Source organism: Eublepharis macularius, chromosome 16 (assembly GCF_028583425.1).
Source record: "Eublepharis macularius isolate TG4126 chromosome 16, MPM_Emac_v1.0, whole genome shotgun sequence".
In the NCBI taxonomy this organism is placed as follows: Eukaryota; Metazoa; Chordata; class Lepidosauria; order Squamata; family Eublepharidae; genus Eublepharis; species Eublepharis macularius.
Genome location: NC_072805.1, coordinates 8,190,678 through 8,212,135, shown reverse-complemented (window position 1 = coordinate 8,212,135; position 21,458 = coordinate 8,190,678). Strand labels below are relative to the sequence as shown.

The window sequence follows — 21,458 nt, the reverse complement described above, 5'->3', positions numbered from 1 at the left end:
CTACTATGTTTTCTAAGGGCACTCAACTTTCATTTCTAAAATGTTCCAAATAAGTCAAACTGAGTCAGACACCCAGCATGGAAAACAAACCAAAACAGTTAGAGTTTGGCAAAGCTAACAGCAACTGAAGACAGGATCTTGGACTGGAAAGTGTTAGACAACCCTAACGATAGGTGGTGTTGCCAACTATGACCATAATGAAACTGCCCATGTATTTCAAAGGGTGGTTTTGTGGAGCTGAAGCGATACCTTTTTTATTTTACATTTTTCTTCATCAGCTACTTTTAGTTTAACTTCTAGATTTGCAAGTGTTTTTTGAAGATGATCCTTTGAGTCATTTATTCCCAGCTTTTCATCAGTATCACCATCATCAGTGGTTTTTAAGTCTTCAGGCAGACTCTCAGTAGAAACTGGTACTTCCAAAGAACCAACTGATATTGTAGCCTGTTTTATGGGACAAAAGATGGACAGAGATAACTATAAAGGCAGTACATTTTTTTCACTGATCAAAGCCTGTCATTAAAGTAGCTCTGTTTTTCAAATTTCATTATAGAATAGAACGTTCTTTTAACATCCTTATATTCAGTCAATCTGTGAACACATTCGCTCCACTAAAAACAAAGCACTACTGAAACTAATTATTTAAAGAACAAACAAACCTTCCCTGTGATTAATACCACCAAATAATTGAATTAATACTATATCCTTGATAAACATCAACTTTTAAAGAATACCTCAAATCTAAGACAACATTACTGTGGAACAGAATGAACACACGTGTAGACAAAAACTTGTCTGAATAACTTAATTGCCAGATTCTAAAGAAATGTGCAACTATTTCAATGTGTCCAAGGAGAATTAGGACCCGTGTTCCCAAACAGCAGCATTCCCTTCCTACTCCATTCCGTCCACGCCCAGTTCACACTACGCAGCCAGCTGTTTTTTAACCCAAGAGGAGACTTGAAAGGAGTTTATAACATGGCATATAAAGTCCACTGTTCAAAGGGGGAGGGAAGCCGAACCTGCCCCCCCCCCTCCAAGCCAAAAAAGTCATTGGGTTCATGTAGTTACTTGGCTTCTGTACTTTCTGTGAGAAAGTTACTCTTAAAATGTATAGAAATGTAAGCAGGAAAATTATCATTGGCAGAATTGTACAATTCTTATTTCCAGATCAATATGATCATTTTAATTTTTTTAAAAAGGGAAAATAAGGAGATTTACCTCGCTGTGGTCCAACCTAATGAGAGCCATGGCAAATTCCAACAAAAGCAATGGGCCTTAGGTTGGATTAACTTGTTCCATTAGTTTCAATAGGACAGACTTCAAGCCGACACAGGTGTACTTGAAAATAAGTACTGTTTAATTCAACACTTTACTTCAGAGTAAATCTACATAAGATTGGCCTACCACTCACATCTCTATAGACAAAGAAAAATGAGTCTACAACCAATTACAGCAGAACTAGAGCAAAGACTTAAATCTCTAAAAATGCCTATTTAGCTAGTCACATTCTTCCTCAACCCTCAAGGCAAAACACACCATAAAGAGTTTAATTAACAGAACAGGTACACGGAAAGATAAACAGGATGGTCATTTTACCTGTTCTTTAAGATCAGGGAGATTTAAAGTACTGGATGAGGGTTGGTTATTCGACACAATATCATCCAATGAAGTTAACGGATTGGCAGGGACAAAACAGGCAGAAGTCACAGCTGCAGCCTGCTCCCGGAGAACCTCTGCAGAAACCATGTGAGATGTGTGTGCTTCAGGTACTAATGCAAGAAACAAGGGGGGGGGGAATCCAACATCATTTCAATGTATGTGCCAGTTATCTAACAAGATACAAAAATAGTTTATGAGAGAAAGAAAAATAAGAGTTTATTAGAGAAAGAAATCCAAATACTTCCTAACAAAAATGCATAACCTCAAGTGGGGCACCCAAGAGGACTTACATTGGGCATCTCATTTGCCCCTCCCCTCCATGTCCTTTTCCCCTTTCCTGCCCCCCTGTAGCCTCTCCCCCTTTCCCTGCTTCCTTCTCTCCTTGCCACCTACCTTTATCTGTCCCATCTTCACCTTCCTCCCACCACAGCCTCTCCCCTATGGCCCACGTGCATAGTGGGGAACCTGCAAGAACTTGCAGGGGGTACTTCACTTTCCCCTGTATTCCCTTCCTCACACTATTTTCTCTTTCCCCCCTTCCTGGCAGTCTCTATATGCTCTCCTTTTCCTATGTCCTTCTCTCCTTCAAACCTACTAAGCAACCTATATTTTATCTGCCCACAGTTTCACATATATATCTTAATTTATTTCATGTATACACTACCTTTCTCCACAAAGCAGCTTACATCATTCTCCTTGCCTTCATTTTATCCTCACAACAACCCTGAGAGGCAGGTTAGATTGAGTGTGTGTGATTGGATCGAAGTCACCCAATGAGCTCCCACAGCAGAGTGGTGATTTGAGCCTGGGTCTCCCAAATCCTACTTCAGAATTCTAACCACTACATTTCACTGTCTTTTGTGGGAGGTGAGAGCGGGATGGGGGGGAGTTGTTGTTTTGAAACAGTAGCAAGCACCCAGGCCTGGGTGAGTCATGCAAGTCATTTGGTATTCAAGTGGCTGCTTCTGAGCCTGCCCCAATAACTTCTCTCTCAAAGGCCAAAACAGCCCTAGAAAGGGCCCTCCACCCTCTTCTCGCCTTTTACTGACAGATATCAAGCCTGGAATACTGGCTAAACTGTTATGGCACCAATCTCTGGATTTAAGTTCCTGCAGATCAGGACCACTTGCCTAGTAGTATATAAGATGCTCTAATATTACTTTAAAAACCTGCAATTGGTTTCGTTTTCCCAAGATACAGTGCAAATCACCTACTGAAAAATGTTACTGAGTAGAAACTATAAGTAGTTTTCCAAGGGGGAGAGGGGTTGTATGTTGTTTTTTATTCAAAAATCACATTTGGTGCAAGGATTCTTAATATTTCATATGTTAAATGTTTATGTGGTTGCATTAAAACTTTTTTTTAAAGAAGCAAATGGCCATATGCTTACGTTCTCCGTTTAGCTTCCTGCACCCTGGGAGGCAAAATCTGGTGTTTGGCTTCCAGTGTTGACAGCAAAGGGATTATTTATACCTGTGCTCTGGTAGTCACTGTTTTTCATATATACACAAAGACTTTAACTGACCTCTTCAAATTAAAGTCACCTAGGGGAAGTTGGCTAACTTGCGTCCTAGTACAGATCCTGGTTAATAGACACAGATGTGTAAGTCTTTCAAGTTCTTATTAAATGTGAGAACACTGGGTGCCCTCCACACTAAATACACAATGCTTGCCCATGTGGAATCCCACTTCTTAACAGCAATGCTCACTGATACACTGCTTTGGCACAACAGAATGTGCTTTCAAAACTTTCCAAAGAATGCCAGATCTTTCATGCAATTGGAATGGCATGAAAACAGAAAGAAGATCAGAGAAGGTAGAATACTACTAGCATCAAGAAGGAACTGAAGGAACTGAAAAGCGACCAGAGTGCCAAAGCCTCTGAAAGCAAGCCCTGTCCTTATCCACCTTCTTGCTGCATCTGACATTGCATCTGATGGAGAGAGCTGTGGTTCTCAAAAGCTTATGCTACAATAAAGTTGGTTAGACTTAAAGGTGCTACTGGACTCTTTACTATTTTACACCTTCTTGCTGTGCTTCTAACACATACTGCTCAGTAGCAGGGAAAAGCTGTCCCAGCAGGGACTATGTAATTAGGTACAGTGCATGAGAGAGAGAGAAGAATACAAGGTTATGGTCTAAACTCAAGGGTGAGTGGTACCTCCACTCTCCCCCTCTACCCACTGCTCCCCTCAAACACTACTCCTCTTCAGACACACCACAGAGTGTTCTGCGGGGTCTATGATGAGAGAACTGGTGAAAATCTGTCTCTCACACACACCCTGTTACCAGAAGTGCCCTTCTGGCAATGGAAAACATCAGTGAGATACAAGCCATGACGCTCTCCTCTTCCATTACAGGGTGTTGGAACAGCATTACAACTTAAACACCTGAGTCAGTTGTGCCTGTAGATGGAACTGTATACATGTAAAGCCCTTCCAAGTTATCTCCTTTTTTCCAGAGGATAGGAGCAAATTCACCTGCTTAAAATGTGAGGCTACCCCAATAACATATGAAGAGAGGGATGGGGGAGTTCTGATTTTAAGAGTAAAAAGCACCCTGCTCCCTCACCCCACTCTCTTGGAAAAACCTACCTGGAGAGAAGCTGCTATAGCAAGGAGAAGGAGGCTCAATGCTTGTGAATTCCTTGTGCTCTTAAAAAATAGGATTTTCCATCCCATTCCACACTACATGTCAAGGTGGTGCTTGTGGGCACCAACAAATTTCCCAGAACCTGCCAAGTGTTTTTAGAAAGTGGGTGTGACCAGGTGAGGCTTCTGGTGGGCCACTGGAGATTTGTTTGGCTGTGAAGATTTTTAAGAATATTGTTTTGACAGCAGCTGCCACCACAGCGCAAGAATCTTTACTATATGACTGAAGGTAAGCTATGGCAGTCATTTTGTGGCTGACTCCACTTTGTGCAGTAGCTATTTTTGGCAGCCATTTTATGGCTTCACCCACCACACAGCATTAGAATTGAAAAGGTGCCGCAGGCTCAAAAAAGCTGGAGAACCCTGCTATATGTGATGGGGGAAAAGATCCGCATTTGTTTGTTGCTATCAAATTATCTAGTCTGGCCCTCAGTATTTTTAAAGAAGAGGCAGAACTGTCTGCTAAACTGCTTCTCTTATGTGCCCCTTGAAATCACCTGGCCTAGGGGGAAAGGCAGTTATTTATCAAACAGAGTGGCAGCTCTTTACCTTTCCAGCATTTAACCATCTTTCCTGTTCCTTTCGATGGCTCTAAGGAGTTACATTTTCCTTCCCCACAGACTGGGTTAGGATTAGGAACTTAATTTGCAGCTCCTGCAGGAGTTGGAAGGAACCACTATACAAATCCAGCACTGGCAGTGCAAGGTAGTATCAGACAAGGGCTTAAAACAATATTTGTTGTAGAGAAATCAGGGAGACCTGCTCCTGCTTACATTGTCTGCTGGCCTGCTGAGGTCTGGCAACAGGGAAAAAGTTTTAAATGGTGAATACTCAGAAGTGATGTCATGTTGCCAGTGTGACAACTCTAGGATTTGGGCAAAACTCTACGATAACAGAGTTTTACCCAAATCCTACAGCGTCGCCTTGCCACCACAGTATTTGCCAGAAGTGATTAATGTGCTGCCAGAGCATCAATATTTCCTCTGTTCCCAATACCCCTCACCATCCCACTGGTTGCCACCAGCCATTGGCAATCCTAAATTGATGCCTTTTAAAGGTGGGCAGCTAGCTCAGTGGTAAGGAAGAGGGAGAACAGGAAGGAAGGAAGGAAGACAAGAGGAAGAAGTGGTATTCAAAGCAGGGTTAAGGGGGGGGAGAGGGAAATGGAAGGGGGAAAGAGAAAAAAGCAACAAGATAGGAGTTGAAGAGGACAGAGAGAAGTATGATAAATTAAATAGGCAAACAGAATAGGAGAGGAAATGAAGTTGTAGCAACCATAACAAATACCTTAGGATATGAAAGGCTTCTTGTAGCTGAATGTTACTGCTAGTTTTAGAGAGCGTATTTAATTGGGCTATTTTGTTTGCTTCCCAAGATACCTGCAAGGTATCCTAGTTTATAAAGGTATTCCTAGTTTATAAAGAGTTTATAAACAAGCAACTGAGATGCACGTTTCCCAGGCTGTTAAATAGTGGGTTCAGACTTGAGGTAATTCAACAGCTCTTTATTTAGCAGGAACACAACAACAACCAGACTGAACAGAAACCCTCAATATATATACAGCAGCTCCGCCCCAAGAATAACTGATAGCCAATGAGAACACATACTTTTCAATACCATCATTTGCATAACCCATATACAATGTAACTTATTTACAGCTCAGTTATTGGTCTTTATCTTGTCACCCTGATTGGCTGCTATCCGTAATTAGTAACCGATGATAGCATAGCTTTGAGTTCTCTTGCAAGCTAGAGTTCGACCAATACATTACACAGGCTGAAAGCCACACTTGGATCAATTAGTGTCAGACAATAAAACCTACCTTTTAAAAAATATTGAATGCTGATAAAATGCAGGAAAAACTCAGAGAAGGTGATATGTCAAGTTACACTGACTTGCTGAAGTAATGTGCTCCATATGTGAACTTCTAGAAATTCTAGTTTATGCCTAACCTAAAGTCTGTAAACATTTTTGCATCTTTACTGCCCACAGATTTATTTATTTATATTTAATTTATATTCCGCCCTCCCCACATCAGCAGGCTCAAGGCGGATCACAACCAAGTTTAAAAACATATTTCATCATATATACAATTTAAAATCATAAAACATCCCAATACATAGATTAAAATACATGTAAACATATTCACGCACACACACACACATATATATACACATACACACTGTGTAACGACAGTGGCACATAATCCAGACGACCCCCTATTTAGCCATCTTCAGAGTATTTTGCCAGGGATGTATGAGAGATGGAGGTGTCACTAGTAGGGAGGGCATATACTGTGCTCCCCCGGCTCAGGGGCACCGCCTGGCATCAATCATATGCCTGGCAGAACAGCTCCGTCTTACAGGCCCGGCGAAATGCTAATAAATCTCACCGGGCCCTGGTCTCATTGGACAGAGGATTCCACCAGGCTGGGGCCAGGACTTAAAAAGCCCTGGCCCTGGTCAATGCCAGGCGGGCCTTCCTAGAGCCAGGAATCTTTAATTATCGCTTATCGCTAGAGTCCTCTGGGGTTCATGTGGGGAGAGGTGGTCCCGCAGATACGCCGTCCCAGTCCGTATAGGGCTTTATAGGTTAGTACGAAAACCTTGAACCTGATTCGGTACTCCACCAGCAACCAGTGCAGCTGACGCAATACCGATGTTATATGCATATGCATCGGTGTTCCGATGATGACCTGCGCCGCTGCATTCTGTACCAGCTGTAACAGCCGGATCAGGTTCAGGGGAAGCCCAGCGTAGAGTGTGTTACAGTAGTCCAGCCTACAGGTGACCATTGCTTGGACCACCGCCGGATGAGAGACAAGGGGCAAGCTGCCTGGTCTGTCGAAGATAACAGAAACAAGACCTGGCAGTTGCAGTGAACTGATCCTCCATTGTCAAGGAGGAATCCAGGATCACCCCCAGGCTCCTAACTCTTGGAGCTACTTTAAGCACCGCCCCATCGAGTGTAGGAAGCCAGGGTCCCGAGTCCATGTTTCCACGGCTCAGGTGCAGGATCTCCATCTTCGCAGGGTTCCATTTCAGCTGACTTTGCCTCAACCATCCAGCCACAGCTTCAAAAGCACGCTCCAGGACAACCAGAGCTGATCCAGGCCGTCAGCCCAACAACAGATACAGCTGTGTGTCATCAGCATATTGGTGACACCCAAGCCAGAAGCTTCGCACCAACTAGGCGAGGGGGCACATATAGATATTTAATAATAATGGGGAGAGTATCGCTCCCTGCGGCACACCGCATACTAGTGGCCTACAGGATGATAACTTCTCCCCCAATGCCACCCTCTTTCCCCAATATTGGAGAAAGGAGACTAGCCAGTGTAACGCTGTCCCCTGAATTCCCACATTGGCGAGGCAGTGGGTCAAGAGGTCATAATCGATCATATCGAATGCTGCTGAGAGATCTAATAAAATCAACAGCGCCAATCCACCTCGATCCAGATGTCTGCGGAGGTAGTCTGTGAGGGCGACCAGCAATGTCTCCACCTGGTGTCCTGGGCGAAAGCCGGACTGGGAGGGATCTAGGGCCGAGGTCTCCTTCAGGAAATTCTGCAATTGTTTCTCCACCGCCCACTCAATCACCTTACCCAGAAACGGGAGGTTCAAGACCAGGCAGTAACTGAGCGGGTTGGTGGGGTGTAGTGATGGTTTCTTCAGGAGGGGCTGCACTACAGCCTCCAGGAGGCATATGGTAGGCCTCACCACCTGCAGAATCCTGTCCACCTCCTCCCCAGAAAGAAGGCTGAAATGATCAAATATCTGCACCGAAGATGGCCAAGGGGCCTCTAGTTCGCGTACTGTATCAACTGTGGCTGCTAAGTCGTAGCGGAGAGACAGGATTTTATCAGCAAAAAAGCTCACAAAAGCCTCACAGCTTATTTCCGAATTCAAATGTTGCCAGTCTCCACCTGAATGGGAGACCAATGAACGTACCACATTAAACAATTTAGCCGGGCGAGAGCTAGCTGATGCAATGGAATATTCCTTCTTCACAGCTTTCACTGCCATCTCATAGGATTTCATAAGCAACCTATAAGATGTTCTTGCTTCTTCATCACGAGATCGCCGCCACATGCGCTCAAGTCGCCTTAGTTCCCGCTTCTGTCACCATAGCTCCTCTGTATACCAAGGTGCTCAGCGATTTCAGGAACGAAGAGGACGATGGGGAGCAATTTCATCTATGGCTTCGGACAGCCGGACCTGCCAGTCCTCCACCAGCTCATCCAATGAACAGAGTGATGAACTTATTAATTCTGAGGACTGAAAACTAGATTTTACTGTCTCTTTACAAAATGCAAATTCAATTCTCAGAATACTGACAGACAGCAACTTTCTAAACTTCGTAACAAAGATGTAAATATCTAATCAGGGGGTGAACACTTATTACATATAAGCAATGAAGTCTTGCGATACCTGCATTTGATATCTGGTCATAGCACTCTTCTAAATGAGATCATTCAGATATTTTCACATCTCACAGCTCAACAGTAAAACAGGTTTACACAGTAAGCACAATGGAATCCAAAGGATTTTCTTCCTAGTAAGAATGCTTCATTGATAATTATCTTGCCCTTGGATATGGATAAAGTAAGATATTTTAAATACGTATTCTCAAAAGAATACAGAGAGACAGTGAAATTTGTGATTCAGTAGACAGTTTTAATGGCGTTTCCAGAGACAGTGGCAATGTATATTGGCAATTTAAAGATGAATTGTGGCTTGTTTGATCATCATGCCAAATCAAATTACAAAATAAGCTCACACAGGGGAACATGGCATCATTTTACCGAGCTACCTAAGGCAGAATTCTGTATATAGTATTACTTTAAATGCTTGCTAATACATCCTAGAACAGCAGATATGTTCCATCTGTTGCACTAAAAATAAAATGAAGAGACTTGTGGCACCTTGAAGACCAGGGCTTTTTTTCTGGGGAAAGAGGTGGTGGAACTCAGTGGGTTGCCCTTGGAGAAAATGGTCACATGGCTGGTGGCCCCGCCCCGATCTCCTGACAGAGGGGAGTTCAGATTGCCCTCCGCGCCGCTGAGCAGCGCTGAGGGCAATCTCAACTCCCCTCTGTCTGGAGATCAGGGGGTGGGGCCACCAGCCATGTGACCATTTTCAAGAGGTACCAGAGCTCCGTTCCCCTGCGTTCCCCCTCAAAGAAAGCCCTGTTGAAGACTAACAAATTTACTGATGGAAGGAGCATTCATAGGCACAAATTTACTTCATCAGATGTATGAAATATGTAGTGAAGATAATAAAGAATTATATACATTAAGTCTGAGGGAAGAACCTGCTTCTCAGGCCCTGTCAGTTCTTGTTTCATTTGTGGTCCTTCTAACTTGAACTGCAAGCTGAGCACCAGAGTCAAGAGAAAGAGCTTCTGATGGTGGCACTGACATCAAGGTTGAGAACTAAGCCTCAGACAGGCTTAGTTATCATGCAATACAGCCTCTTTGTTAGCAGTTACCATGGGGCTGGCCCCCAATGTCCATTAACAATGCTTCCACAGGCAGGTATAGAGCCACATTTCTTCCCACCTCTTTGGAAAAATTTAGTATGAACAAGAGCCAACTTTATGCAATTCAGGATAGAGCAAGAAAAAGTCACATCCATCTGAGGTTGGTAATTAAAAAACAAACAAACTAGTGAGCAAGGAATGAGAGGCAAACCTGAGAGTGAGAACTGTTCAGGAAGGTTTCCTCATTGCTAATATTCAGCTGAACTTCTGGAGAAGAACTGAAGGTACATCCCTTGGCCCAGGGACATGGGCAAACATGCAATACAGCCCCTTTGTGAAGACAGAACCAGTTCCCTGGCTAACGCTCTCAATATTCAGAAGTGAACTCTTGAGCAGACATAGATTCAAACTATCCATAGGGAGACAGCACTGAGGAAAATAAGAGGAAGCTGCAATACCACTTGTCAACTGCTCAGTGTAAGTAAACAAAATTTCCTGGGGGAAGCCAAGATTTAACAACACATGGATGGTCAACCTATAGATGTAAAAACAGTCAAAGACACACACTAACAGTCAAACACACACAAAAACTTGTAGAAGTACTGAACTGGTTATATTCCTTCCATTATCATTAAGAAATTGTGGTTTGGATCTGAAACTGCCTTTTCATAAGCAAAGGGAGAGGTGATTTCTGCAGACTCCATCCTCCCACTGCAGCTCCATAACGGACTGCATTCCCAAAGTTTCCTCATCTCTTAGGAGTAGAGATGGGCACAAAACGAACTACGGAACCAAATTCCGTAAACAACGGCCGGTTTGTAGTCAAAGAACCATGCGTTCCGTGGGACCCGCGTTTTTCCAAACCAAACGAGCTTTTCTTACCGTTCCGTTGCCGGTTCGGATACGTTTGGCGCCAAATACTCCCTCACCCAGGCAACAGTGCCAGTCTTTAGCTTGCCCCCAATCTGAGGACTTCAGGCTTGATTGGCAGTTGTCTCTGCCAACTAGAGAGCTCCCACTCTTACTTACCCAGCCAGGAAAAGGGGGGGGGAGAGTTAGAATCTCCAAGGCAACTGAGGAGATGGGCCTTCAGCAGCCATGGTAACAGCAATCCCTTCCTTCCAAAACTATGTTAGGCAGGTTTTTCTGCCAACCAGAGTGCTCCTGTGTTGTTCAATCTCTTGGCTTTTTCCACAAATAGGGGAAGCCGTGTGATTCCTGGTTTCAGTTTCTCTAGAGTGGGAGAGGGAGGAGAGCTTGGTGGCTCGCTGTGGTGTTTGGATTGGGATTGGAACTTGGATCTTTGGCTGCTGGAAAAGGGGCTGAAAAGCCTCTTTTCTCTTGCTTTCTTTTTTTTCTTACTGACTGGGGACTGGGGGCTTGGGAAAGGGGTGCTCCCCCCCCCCCGATCCTAGTCTTAGCTTTTCACTCCCCCACCCCAGCCTAATCTTAGGCCTTTCAGTACAACTGTGGTCTTCTTGCTTGACCAAGATTTTTATTTGCTTTTATTTTTCTCCTTCTCTGCTTTTTGGAGGCTTTCCCTTCTGGTTTGGTTTCTGGGGATTTGTGCCCCCGCCCGGGAGCTTCACTTTTATTTGCTTTTATTTCTCTCTTTCTCTGCTTATTGCAGGGTCTCACTTCTGGTTTGTTTTGTGGGTCCTCCCGCCCCAGGGAGACTGACTTTTCTGTTAGCCCTCTGTGTGCACTTGCGTGGTGTAGTGCAGTTTTCCCTTTTTCTGCACACACCTTAAGTGCCCTTTAGTTTTCTTTTGTGTGCCTCTGCAGCCAGTGCCAGTGACTGGGTGGTGTTTTGGGGGGCTTTGGTGCTCTGATTCACAGTTGCACAAGATTGCTCCACTATCTCTGCTGTACACACCATCAGCACACATACTGTTTTATTTTATTTTGAGTCCCTTTCCAGCTGGGGACAGTGTCTGGTGGAGGTGGTTTGGGGGGCTGCCCGCTGACTCACATCTGCACGGGTAGCTCTACTGCCTGCAGGCTCCCCACTTAGAATCATAGAATCATAGAGTTGGAAGGGGCCATACAGACCATCTAGTCCAACCCCCTGCCCAGTGCAGGATCAGCCTAAAGCATCTCTGACAAGTTTTCATCCAGCCTCTTCTTGAAAACTGCCAGTGAGGGGGAGCTCACCACCTCCCTAGGCAGCTGATTCCACTTTTGAACTACTCTGACCATGAAAAAGTTTTTCTTAATCTGCAGCAGTACCTTTGTGCATGTAATTTAAGCCCATTGCTTCGGGTCCTACCCTCTGCTGCCAACCTGAACAGCTCCTTGCCCTCCTCCAAATGACAGCCTTTCAAATATTTAAAGAGAGCAATCATGTCCCCCCTCAACCTCCTCTTCTACAAACTAAACATTCCCAAGGCCCTCAGCCTTTCCTCGTAGGGCTCAGTCTCCAGACCCCTGATCATCCTCGTCGCTCTCCTCTGCACCCTCCAGATTTTGTCCACATCCTTTTTGAAGTGAGGCCTTCAGAACTGCACACAATACTCCAGGTGCGGCCTGACCAAGGCAGTATAGAGAGGGGCTATGACCTCCTGCGATTTCGACGCTAGGACCCCTTTGATACAACCCAAGATTGAATTAGCCTTTTTTGCCACTGCATCACACTGACTGCTCATATTTAGTTTACAGTCCACTCTTACCCCAAGATCCCTTTCACATAGACTACTGCCCAGAAGTGTATCCCCCATCCAGTATTTGTGCTTTCCATTTTTGTGGCCCAGATGTAATACTGTGCACTTGTCTTTGTTGAATTGCATCCTATTCACAGCTGCCCACTTCTCCATAGTATTCAGGTCTTGTTGAATTTTAATTCTATCTTCTGGGGTGTTTGCTACCGCTCCCAATTTGGTATCATCAGCAAATTTAATGAGCAGCCCTTCCACTCCTTCATCCAGATCATTGATAAAAATATTGAAAAGTGCCGGGCCCAAAACCGAGCCCTGCGGCACCCCACTGGACACCTCCCTCCAATCTGATGAAACGCCATTGACCACCACTCTTTGAGTGCAGTCCTCTAACCAGTTCCTTATCCACCGAACTGTCCTATAGTCCAGTCCACAGTCTTCCAGTTTGCCCATCAGAATGTCATGGGGGATCTTATCAAAACCTTTACTGAAATCCAGATAAATCACGTCAACTTGCATGCTTTGCCAGTGCAGCTCGCCTTTGCTGTGTGCACGCACACTATCAGCGCACACACTGTTTTATTTTGAACCCCTTTCCAGCTGGGGACAGTGTCTGGTGGAGGTGGTTTGGAGGGGCTGCCCGTTGACTCACATCTGTATGGGTAACTTTGCTGCCTGCAGGCTCCCCACTTGCACGCTTCGCCGGTGCAGCTCGTCTTTGCTGTGCGCACATACACCATCAGCGCACACAGTGTTTTATTTATTTTGAGCCCCTTTCCAGCTGGGGACAGTGTCTGGTGGAGGTGGTTTGGGCAGCCAGGGGCTCTTGCCTGCTTGCAGACTCACACACCTGCACGGTGTTGCTGCACGGTCTCTGCTGCGCACACCATCAGCACCCACACTGTTGTTTTTTTATTTAGAGCCTCGGTCCAGCTGGTGACAATGACTAGGGGGAGGTGGTATTTGGGCTCAAAACACCCAACCCCAGTGTCAGAGCTGCTTCTTGCCACCTCACTTCCTCACTGTCGAGTTTGTCCTCCATTGTCCCCAGTGGTTCCTCTCTGTTTTGGCCTCTGTTTAACTGCACCACTATGAAGTGTTTCTTGCTAGGCAAGGCTGGTCATGGTGGGAAAAAGGGTAGAGTATGTGGCCCGTCAGAGGCCAGCAGCAGCAGTTCTGGGAGGAAAGTCTGTCTGGCAGCAGAGTTTCGCACGACTGATCCGTCCATGGAGCCTGTGGCAGAGGCAGAAGTGGTCTCTCCTATGCTGCCAGGAGTGGACCTGGTGAAGCTCTTTGAGGAGGAGGAGGAATCTGAGGAGGAATGGGCAGGGTTTGGAGCATCATCCCAGTCCTCTGCATCAGAAACTCCAGGGACTCTCCCTGTCTGCAGCACACCTCCTACTCCCTCTTTGTGGTCTAGCTCCATGCCGTGGCAGACATTCCTTCACTCTCCTTCTGAAACACCACCTGCCCGCGCCCGTTTCGACAACTTGATTTGGAGGCACTTTCAAGTCCTTCGCCACGACCCTTGCTCGGCACGGTGCCATCACTGCGAGGTGATGGTGCGTAGGGGCACTGACCCCAAGCACCACCTGTCTTTCTCTGCTGTCCGCAAGCATGTGCAGAGGCACCACCTGGGCATCTCGCTTCCGCCACTACGTGAACCACCTGGCAGGTGGGTGAGGAGACCAGAGCAGAGAGAAGGGGGAGGGGGGAACGTGAGTCGATGGCCAGCAAGAAGACTGGCCATGAGGGTGCTGTGGTGGAAGTGGTACGGCCAGGCAGGCTACCCTCCAGGAGGTTGTTCCCTCCAGGTCTCTGACAATGCCCAGCGTAAGAGTCAGGGGGAGGGCTCAGGTGGCATACACTGGAGTGGTGGCAGAGATGATCGCATTGGATGGACTCCCATTATCCATCGTGGAGGGCGTGGCCTTTAGGAGGCTGGTGCGTCAATTTGCCCCCTGGTTCTCAATGCCGTCATGGAGGACCATTGGCCAGCGAGTCTTGCCCGCCCTCTACCTGGCTGTGAAAGCGAGGGTTGTGAGGGAACTGAAGGGTGCCCAAGGACGGACCGTCCACTTTACAGCAGACCTCTGGAGTGGCCATCATCACGGCTACCTTGCCATCACAGCCCACTGGCGGCAACCGGAGGATCTCCGCTGCCCCAGGGAGAGGTTGGATCCCCAGGAGGAGATGGACCCCTTGGTGCCAGGCTATAGAGTGCTCCTCCTGCAGGCAAGGGGGATGGACAAGGATCATACAGGCAAGAACATCACCGCCATGATCAGGGCTGCCTTGAAGGAATGGGCTCCCACGGGGCAGGTTTCCTGCAGCTTCATGGTCACCGACGCAGGAAGAAACATGCTGGCGGCCCTGAGAGAGGCATCCCTAGACGGCCTGGTCTGCCTGGTGCACAAACTGCACCTAGTCATGATGGATGCTCTGGGGCTAGGGAGCAACATCAAGGCCAGCTGGGACCAATCCATGTTGTCTATGCATGCATTGCTGGACAGCTGTCGGCGCCTGTTAGCCCACTTCTCATGCAGCATCAAGTCTTTGCGCGAGCTGCTCCAGAGGTGGCTGGCGGGGGGGGGGGGATGATGAGCACCACCTCTTCTAGGACACGGCCACCTGCTGGAACTCCACCTACAACATGGTGAGTCATCTGGAGGAGCAAACGAACCCTGTTCAGGACATAATGTCCTCAGTGCCAGTCTTGCAGGGGAGAAAGGAGCTCAGCCTCAGCTCAATGGACTGGCTATCCCTCTCTCAGAGGGTCAATGTCCTGAGGCCATTCAATGAGACCACTGAGCTCCTGTGTAGCTACCAGTCCTCTCTGGGGCAGGTCATTCCCCTGATCCATGGCCAAAGAGATGGAAGAACAGGACCAGCTTCTCCACAGGATCAGGGATTTGGTCACGAGGTTGCAGGCAGGCTTGGCCACCCGTTTGCATCCTCTGTGCAGGGAGGACCCATACAAACTGGCCTGCATATGCGACCCTCGTATCAAGGGCAGCATAGTCATGCAGCAAGGAGAGCTCCACCAGTGGGCGAAGCTCCTGCGCTGAGCAGTGTGCAAACACCGTGATGCCAGCGTTGAATAGTGGGGGCAGACAACAGCATGACCCACCCGCCAGCGAGCGGAGGGGAGGGATGAATTTGTGGGTGAGGGAACAGAAGGGGAGGCATCACGCCATACACTGTTCTTCCTGGGCCAGCCTTGTCATGGGACATACTAACCAATGTAGTAATATAACTGCAATATGAAATATGCCGTGACGGCATTGTCCCATCGGCTCCTACCAACTGTGTGATGTGAATGTGAGAGGCTGGAAGAGATTACACACTGTGCCCATGAGGAAGTTCCAGCACGAAATGGGGATTGGAAATTGCTGGCTTAGACCCATAGGGCTGTTCTTGGTGTGAGTTTCAGCTCAAGGTCATTTTCTATCTGACTAACTCCTGGTGGTCCTCAAAATAAGAGTTCCAGTTCCAGGTTGCCTTCCATCGTCATTGCCTCTTCATATGTATTATGGACTCTTCACCGGTTGTACTACTGTCTGTATAGACACTGTATGAACTACTGTCTGAATAGACACTGTATGAACTACATAGACGGCTATATTGCTGCTAGCTCTGTGTATCTTAACTATTTTTGAATGTTATTCATGAGATGTGGTATATGAAATATTTATGATATTGTTTTAATTGATCGTGACACAACACGGTTGCACTTAGCTCTTTATTAAATTCAATATATTTCACATTTCATATTGCAGTCATATTACTACTTTCGAGTTGTTTTGAGCTTTACAGTTTGTCATGGGACATGGCAGCACTGATTATCTGGGACAGGAGCCTAACTGTCTGTGGGCGTGTTCTGTGCTCTGGCCTCCACCCTTGGAAGCCCTGGAAGAGGCCTACGTCAAGGACCCCACTTGCCTGCTGCCTGTGAGCTGCCCTTGCTCCTGCTGGGATGTGGACCAGGAAGGGTGGTGGGACTTAGAACTGCCTCCCCATCTTTCTCCTTTGTCACGACCGGCAGGTGGGTCAGAGTCAGTGGTGTCAGACTATAAGCGTCCAAGTCTAATGCTCCTCTCAATGAGGGATGGCTTTGGAAATGTGTTTGTATTCAATGGTGCCAGGTACCCTGATCCATGGGACCTACTGTCTCCTTTGCACAAGTGGGAAGGGGTTCCATCAATGCTTGCCGCCATGTACGGTGGGTGGGTCATGCCTCTGGCCACCGCTTCTCTGCTCAAGGGGCGGTGTTGCATATAAAATTGTATGACACAGTTTCAGGGGTCCCGATCAATGGGACTTACTGTCTCCTCCACGCCAGGGGGAAGGAGTACCTTCATTGCCGCCATGGCCAGCAGGAAGGAAATGGTCTCCCCCTTTCCTGACCAGGACATGCTACCTCTGGCGGGTGGGTCAGGGACTGTCCACCACGTCCAGCGGGTGGGACATTCAGGTGACTGCCCCAACTTCCACACCTGTGTGATGCCATATGCTGTTGTTGCTGGTTCCTGGGGCGGCCTTGTCCAAGCCACATATTTTGTGCTGCCTGTACAGCCCCATTTCCCCTCCATGCAAGGGAGGAAAGCACACGATGTTGCTTCACAGCTGTGCTCTCCCGCAGGGGGAGGGCCAGGTCGGCCCACACTCTGACCACGACCCGCCACCTCTGCCCGGTGGGTCATGCCCGCGACCTCTGCTCCTCTGCATGAGGGACAGCGTCATGCTGCCGCACTACTGTGCTGCTCTTCCAGGTCCATCCTTGCCTGGGCCCCTTATTTTGTGCCACCTGTCCAGTCAAGGGAAGTTTCCCCTCCATGCACACAATATCTCCCCCTTCCCTGACTGCAGCACACCACTTCCGGTGGGTGGGTCATGCCTGCGGCATCTGCTCCTTTGCACGAGGGACAGCATTATGCTGCCGCGCTAGTGCACTACTCTTCTGGGTCCGTCACCATCCGGGCCCCTTATTTTGTGCCACTTGTCCAGCCGGGGAAAGTTTCCCCTCCATGCACACGATGTCTCCCCCTTCCCTGTCCACGACATGCCATGTCCAGTGGGTGGGTCATGCCCACAGCCTCTGCTTCTCTGCATAATGGACGGAGTCATGCTGCTGCACTAGTGCACTGCTCTTCCAGATCCGTCCTTGCCCGGACCCCTTATTTTGTGCCGCCTGTCCAGCTGGGGGAAGTTTCCCCTCCATGCACATGATGTCTCCCCCTTCCCTGACCATGACCCGCAGGGCCATGAAGTTGGGCACAGGGGGGTGCCACCGGGGGGCTGCCAGACCCCCACCCCAAGTTGGGAGGTTGGCTGGACACCTCGCCCGAGCCTGTCTGCGAGAAGGGGGCAGCCGCTGACATGACCCATACACCAGACGTCTGGTTGCCCCTAGGGTCGTGCAGGTGGGCACAGGGGGGTGCCACCGGGGGCAGCAAGAGTTGGTGTCAGGATCTAATATGTTCTGTGGTTCCTTGGTCAGAGTTACGCCATGTTTAATGCTGTAGTCGTTAGCCTTTCTCTCCCTCCAGGTCCAGGTGTTATTTTGACCACGCTTTCCATGGGAGAGAATACTCTTATCTGTTTCTACAGCCAAAGACCTTGACAGGCCGAGCCTTCCCACAGCCAATCCAATCCAATTTATTACAGCAAAGGCCAGCAATATAAAACAATACGATTACAAGCAATAAATCAATATTATCAATACAGGAAAACCACAGGCATAAAGGGATAAGAGTGAAAATGGAATAACAATAATGAAAATAGAAAAAAATTTATAATGTTTTTTCCACTAAGAGAAGTTTACGTTTTCTGATAGCTAAAGAGCAGAATTTGGCCACAGCATAGGTTACTGAGCTCTGAGAATCTTCTAAAAGAAATTTGCGCAGAACTTCTGGTCTAAATTCCAAATAGGATTGCAAAGGGATTACAGGCGCGCGCCTGTAATCCCAGTCTAAGCACGGGAGGCTGAGGCCGGCGGATCGCTTGAGGTCGGGAGTTCGGCAATGCAGTCAGCATATAACGTCAGAAGACGACTGTATAGGTGAGCTGAAAGGGTCCAGAAGAAGTGGCCCGGCTCATACTAGCGGAGCGCGAAAAGCTCCAAGGATCATAAGGATCGCCTTCCCACAGCAAAGTTCTCATCGCTATGGAAGATGGGGGGGGGGGGGAAGGCTGGGAGTGAAAGATTAGATGTACCACATGTTATGCTTTCTTTTTTCATTCTCGACAATGACTGTGTTCAGCCAAGATCCTTTCTAGGCCTTGGAATATGGATACTTGTGTCAGAGCTTAGTCTTTCAATAAACCTTTTGAAATCAAGAAATTGTGCTTCTGGCAGAAGGGGGAGACGAACTCTAGATAACAGGGATTCCATAGTCTGACAGTTGGGAGGTGGCTGGACGCCTCCCTGCCTGAGCCCACCCACGAGGAAGGGGCAGCTGCTGACATGACCCATACGCATTTGTAAATGGTTTTATATGTGCTGGTTGCAGACTGTAATAATAAACTTTACTTGACTCATACGCCAGACATCTGGTTGCCCTTAGGGCCATGCAGGTGGGCACAAGGGGGTGCCGCCGGGGGGTGGTCAGACCCCCCCCTGTCCTGAGTTGGGAGGCAGCCGGACACCTCACTGTCCGAGCCCACCTGCCCATGAGGAGGGGGGCTGCCGACATGACACACACACACACCAGACATGCGGTCGCCCCTAGGGCCGTGCAGGTGGGGACAGGGGGGGTGCTGCCAGGCAGCGGCCAGACCCCCCACCCCGAGTTGGGAGGCAGCAGGACGTCTCCCCGAGCCTGCTTGCGAGGAGGGGGTGGCCAGAGACATGACCCACATCTGGGGGTCCATCACCTCAAATGGAGGCATAAGGCAATTGCCATTGATGGCTCCATTTCTATGGGACTTTCCTGGGGGCACCAGCTTTGGGGCTCTATAACTCGGAGAGCCATATTGCAATCTTCATGAAACTTGGAGGGTGACTGGAGTAGAGCCTACTGATAACTCCCTGTGAATCTGGGCTCTTTGAGCATGAAGGGGCCGTCCTGGCCCCACCAAACCCTGAATCTTGAACTGATTCGGAAATTGGGTGAGTTCGTTAAGTTCATGTTCCATGTTCCGTGGAAATTAACGAACCACGAACTAAGCAGTTCAGGGTTTTTTTTTGTTCCATGCTCATCTTTACTTAGGAGTATAAGGGGAGGGAATTGTGCAAGGAGCAGAGTTCCTCCTGATCAGGTATGGTCAACCCTACAATGTGGGGTGCTGTTTTTTTTCTTCCCTCCCATGTTGCATATTGCACATGGGTGGTGGCAGCATAACATCAGGAAGGCACGCCAGCACTGATAGGTTGCTTATGTGTAGTTATCACAGGGATGTTGTCAGCACACTGTGTAATGTTTGGTGGACTGTGGTGGAGTTGCTACAGAGTTGATTAGAATTTTACATATTTTTCCTGGGCTGGGTCAGCATGGAAAAATCACTAGTTCCAGAAGCTCTGCAATGGCATCATGAATGCTATTGGGGGCTTAGGGCTTGGGCTGTAAGAGTGTCTCATGGATGCAAAGTTTGCACAGAACACTAACTCTGCCCCTTCTTGTTAGATACATTGAACAACTAACAAGGGTTAGACAAGTGAGTATAGTTATGCTTTGCACATTATATACAAGGGAATTGAATCTCCAGACTTCCAAAATTCAAAAACACATACATATTGCCGCCAGAAGGAAATACTGAAGGACTTTGTCCTATGGAAAATTGTGTTAAAGGCTGATAGGGTTTAGAAGTGTTTTTGAATTTCAGTGGATACTGTTGTTCCTTTGAATAAGCTATTTTGTCCTAAATGGAATTGTGGTTTTGATAAAGGCTTATAGTTGAAACAAGGAGTTACCCAGGGCTACCCATTAACTGAACAAACTGAACAGAAAACAGAGTTTCGCTTACCGTAACTGCTGTTCATTGACGTCTTCTGTGCAGACACACATGGGACTGCGTGTGCGCAGGCCTGCCGACCGGATTTTTTTTCTTCCAAGTAAAGTCCACTAGGGGGCGCTCGTCTGCCGACTGCGCAGGCGCGGGACTTCCCGCCCAAACGGCATCCGGCGACGGCGCCCCTTTACCCTCAGTTTCTCCATTGCCGCCGTCCAACCCTAAAAACACAGGTTAGGAAGGACACAGCGGGGTAGGAGGGAGGGTTGTGTGTCTGCACAGAAGACGTCAATGAACAGCAGTTACGGTAAGCAAAACTCTGTTTTCATTGTCCGTCTTCTGTGCATCCCCACATGGGAGACTAACGAGTAGCTTACCTAGGAGGTGGGTGTGTCCCTCAAAGGAAGAGAGATTGGAGAACAGCTTGTCCCACTGAAGCCTCCTTCCTTTCCATAACATCCATCGCATAGTGCTTCGCAAATGTCTCCGCAGAAGACCAAGTAGCGGCATTACAGATGTCCCGCAGCGGTACGCCCTTCAGGAAGGCCGCCGAAGTAGATTGCGCCCTGGTAGAGTGAGCCTTCACTTCCAAGGGAGAGGGTAGATTAGCCTGAGAGTAACAAGTCTTAATAGTTAGGGATACCCAACGAGAAATAGATTGAGAGGAAGCAGCTTTACCTTGTCTAGCACCACGGTAACAGACAAACAGCTTCTTATCTCTTCTAAATGCAGCCGTGCGGTTCAAATAAAACAAAATCGCCCTACGCACATCTAGAGAATGGAGGGCCCTCTCCGCTGCGCTAGCTGGAGCAGAAAAGAAAACTGGAAGGACAATGTCCTGAGAAATATGGAATTGTGTCGCCACTTTGGGCCTAAAACGAATATCAGGCCGTAACACCACTTTATTCTGGTGGATTTTGAGGAAAGGAGGATCACATCTGAGGGCAGCTAATTCACTAACCCTCCTTGTAGAAGTGATTGCCACCAAAAAGGCGACCTTAAGGGAGAGCCATTTTAAGTCGCAAGTTGCTAGAGGTTCGAAAGGAGCCTTCATAAGCTC

At 47.7% G+C, this 21,458-nt stretch overlaps 1 protein-coding gene across 6 annotated transcripts in view; it reads right to left on the bottom strand.

Annotated features, from left to right (window-relative positions):
- Window positions 1-21,458, bottom strand: part of CCDC91 (coiled-coil domain containing 91) — a 279,810-nt gene that overhangs the window by 212,215 nt on the left and 46,137 nt on the right. For 4 of the 6 annotated variants that reach the window (XM_055000772.1, XM_055000775.1, XM_055000774.1 and 1 more), the window contains exons 4-5: window positions 1,600-1,772; window positions 250-444 (exon numbers count right to left, since the gene is read on the bottom strand). The exons of the other annotated variants lie outside the window; for them this stretch is intronic. In XM_055000772.1, the coding sequence (XP_054856747.1) occupies window positions 250-444; window positions 1,600-1,772 (368 nt within the window). The remainder of the gene's footprint in view (window positions 1-249; window positions 445-1,599; window positions 1,773-21,458) is intronic. 6 annotated transcript variants of the gene reach the window in all.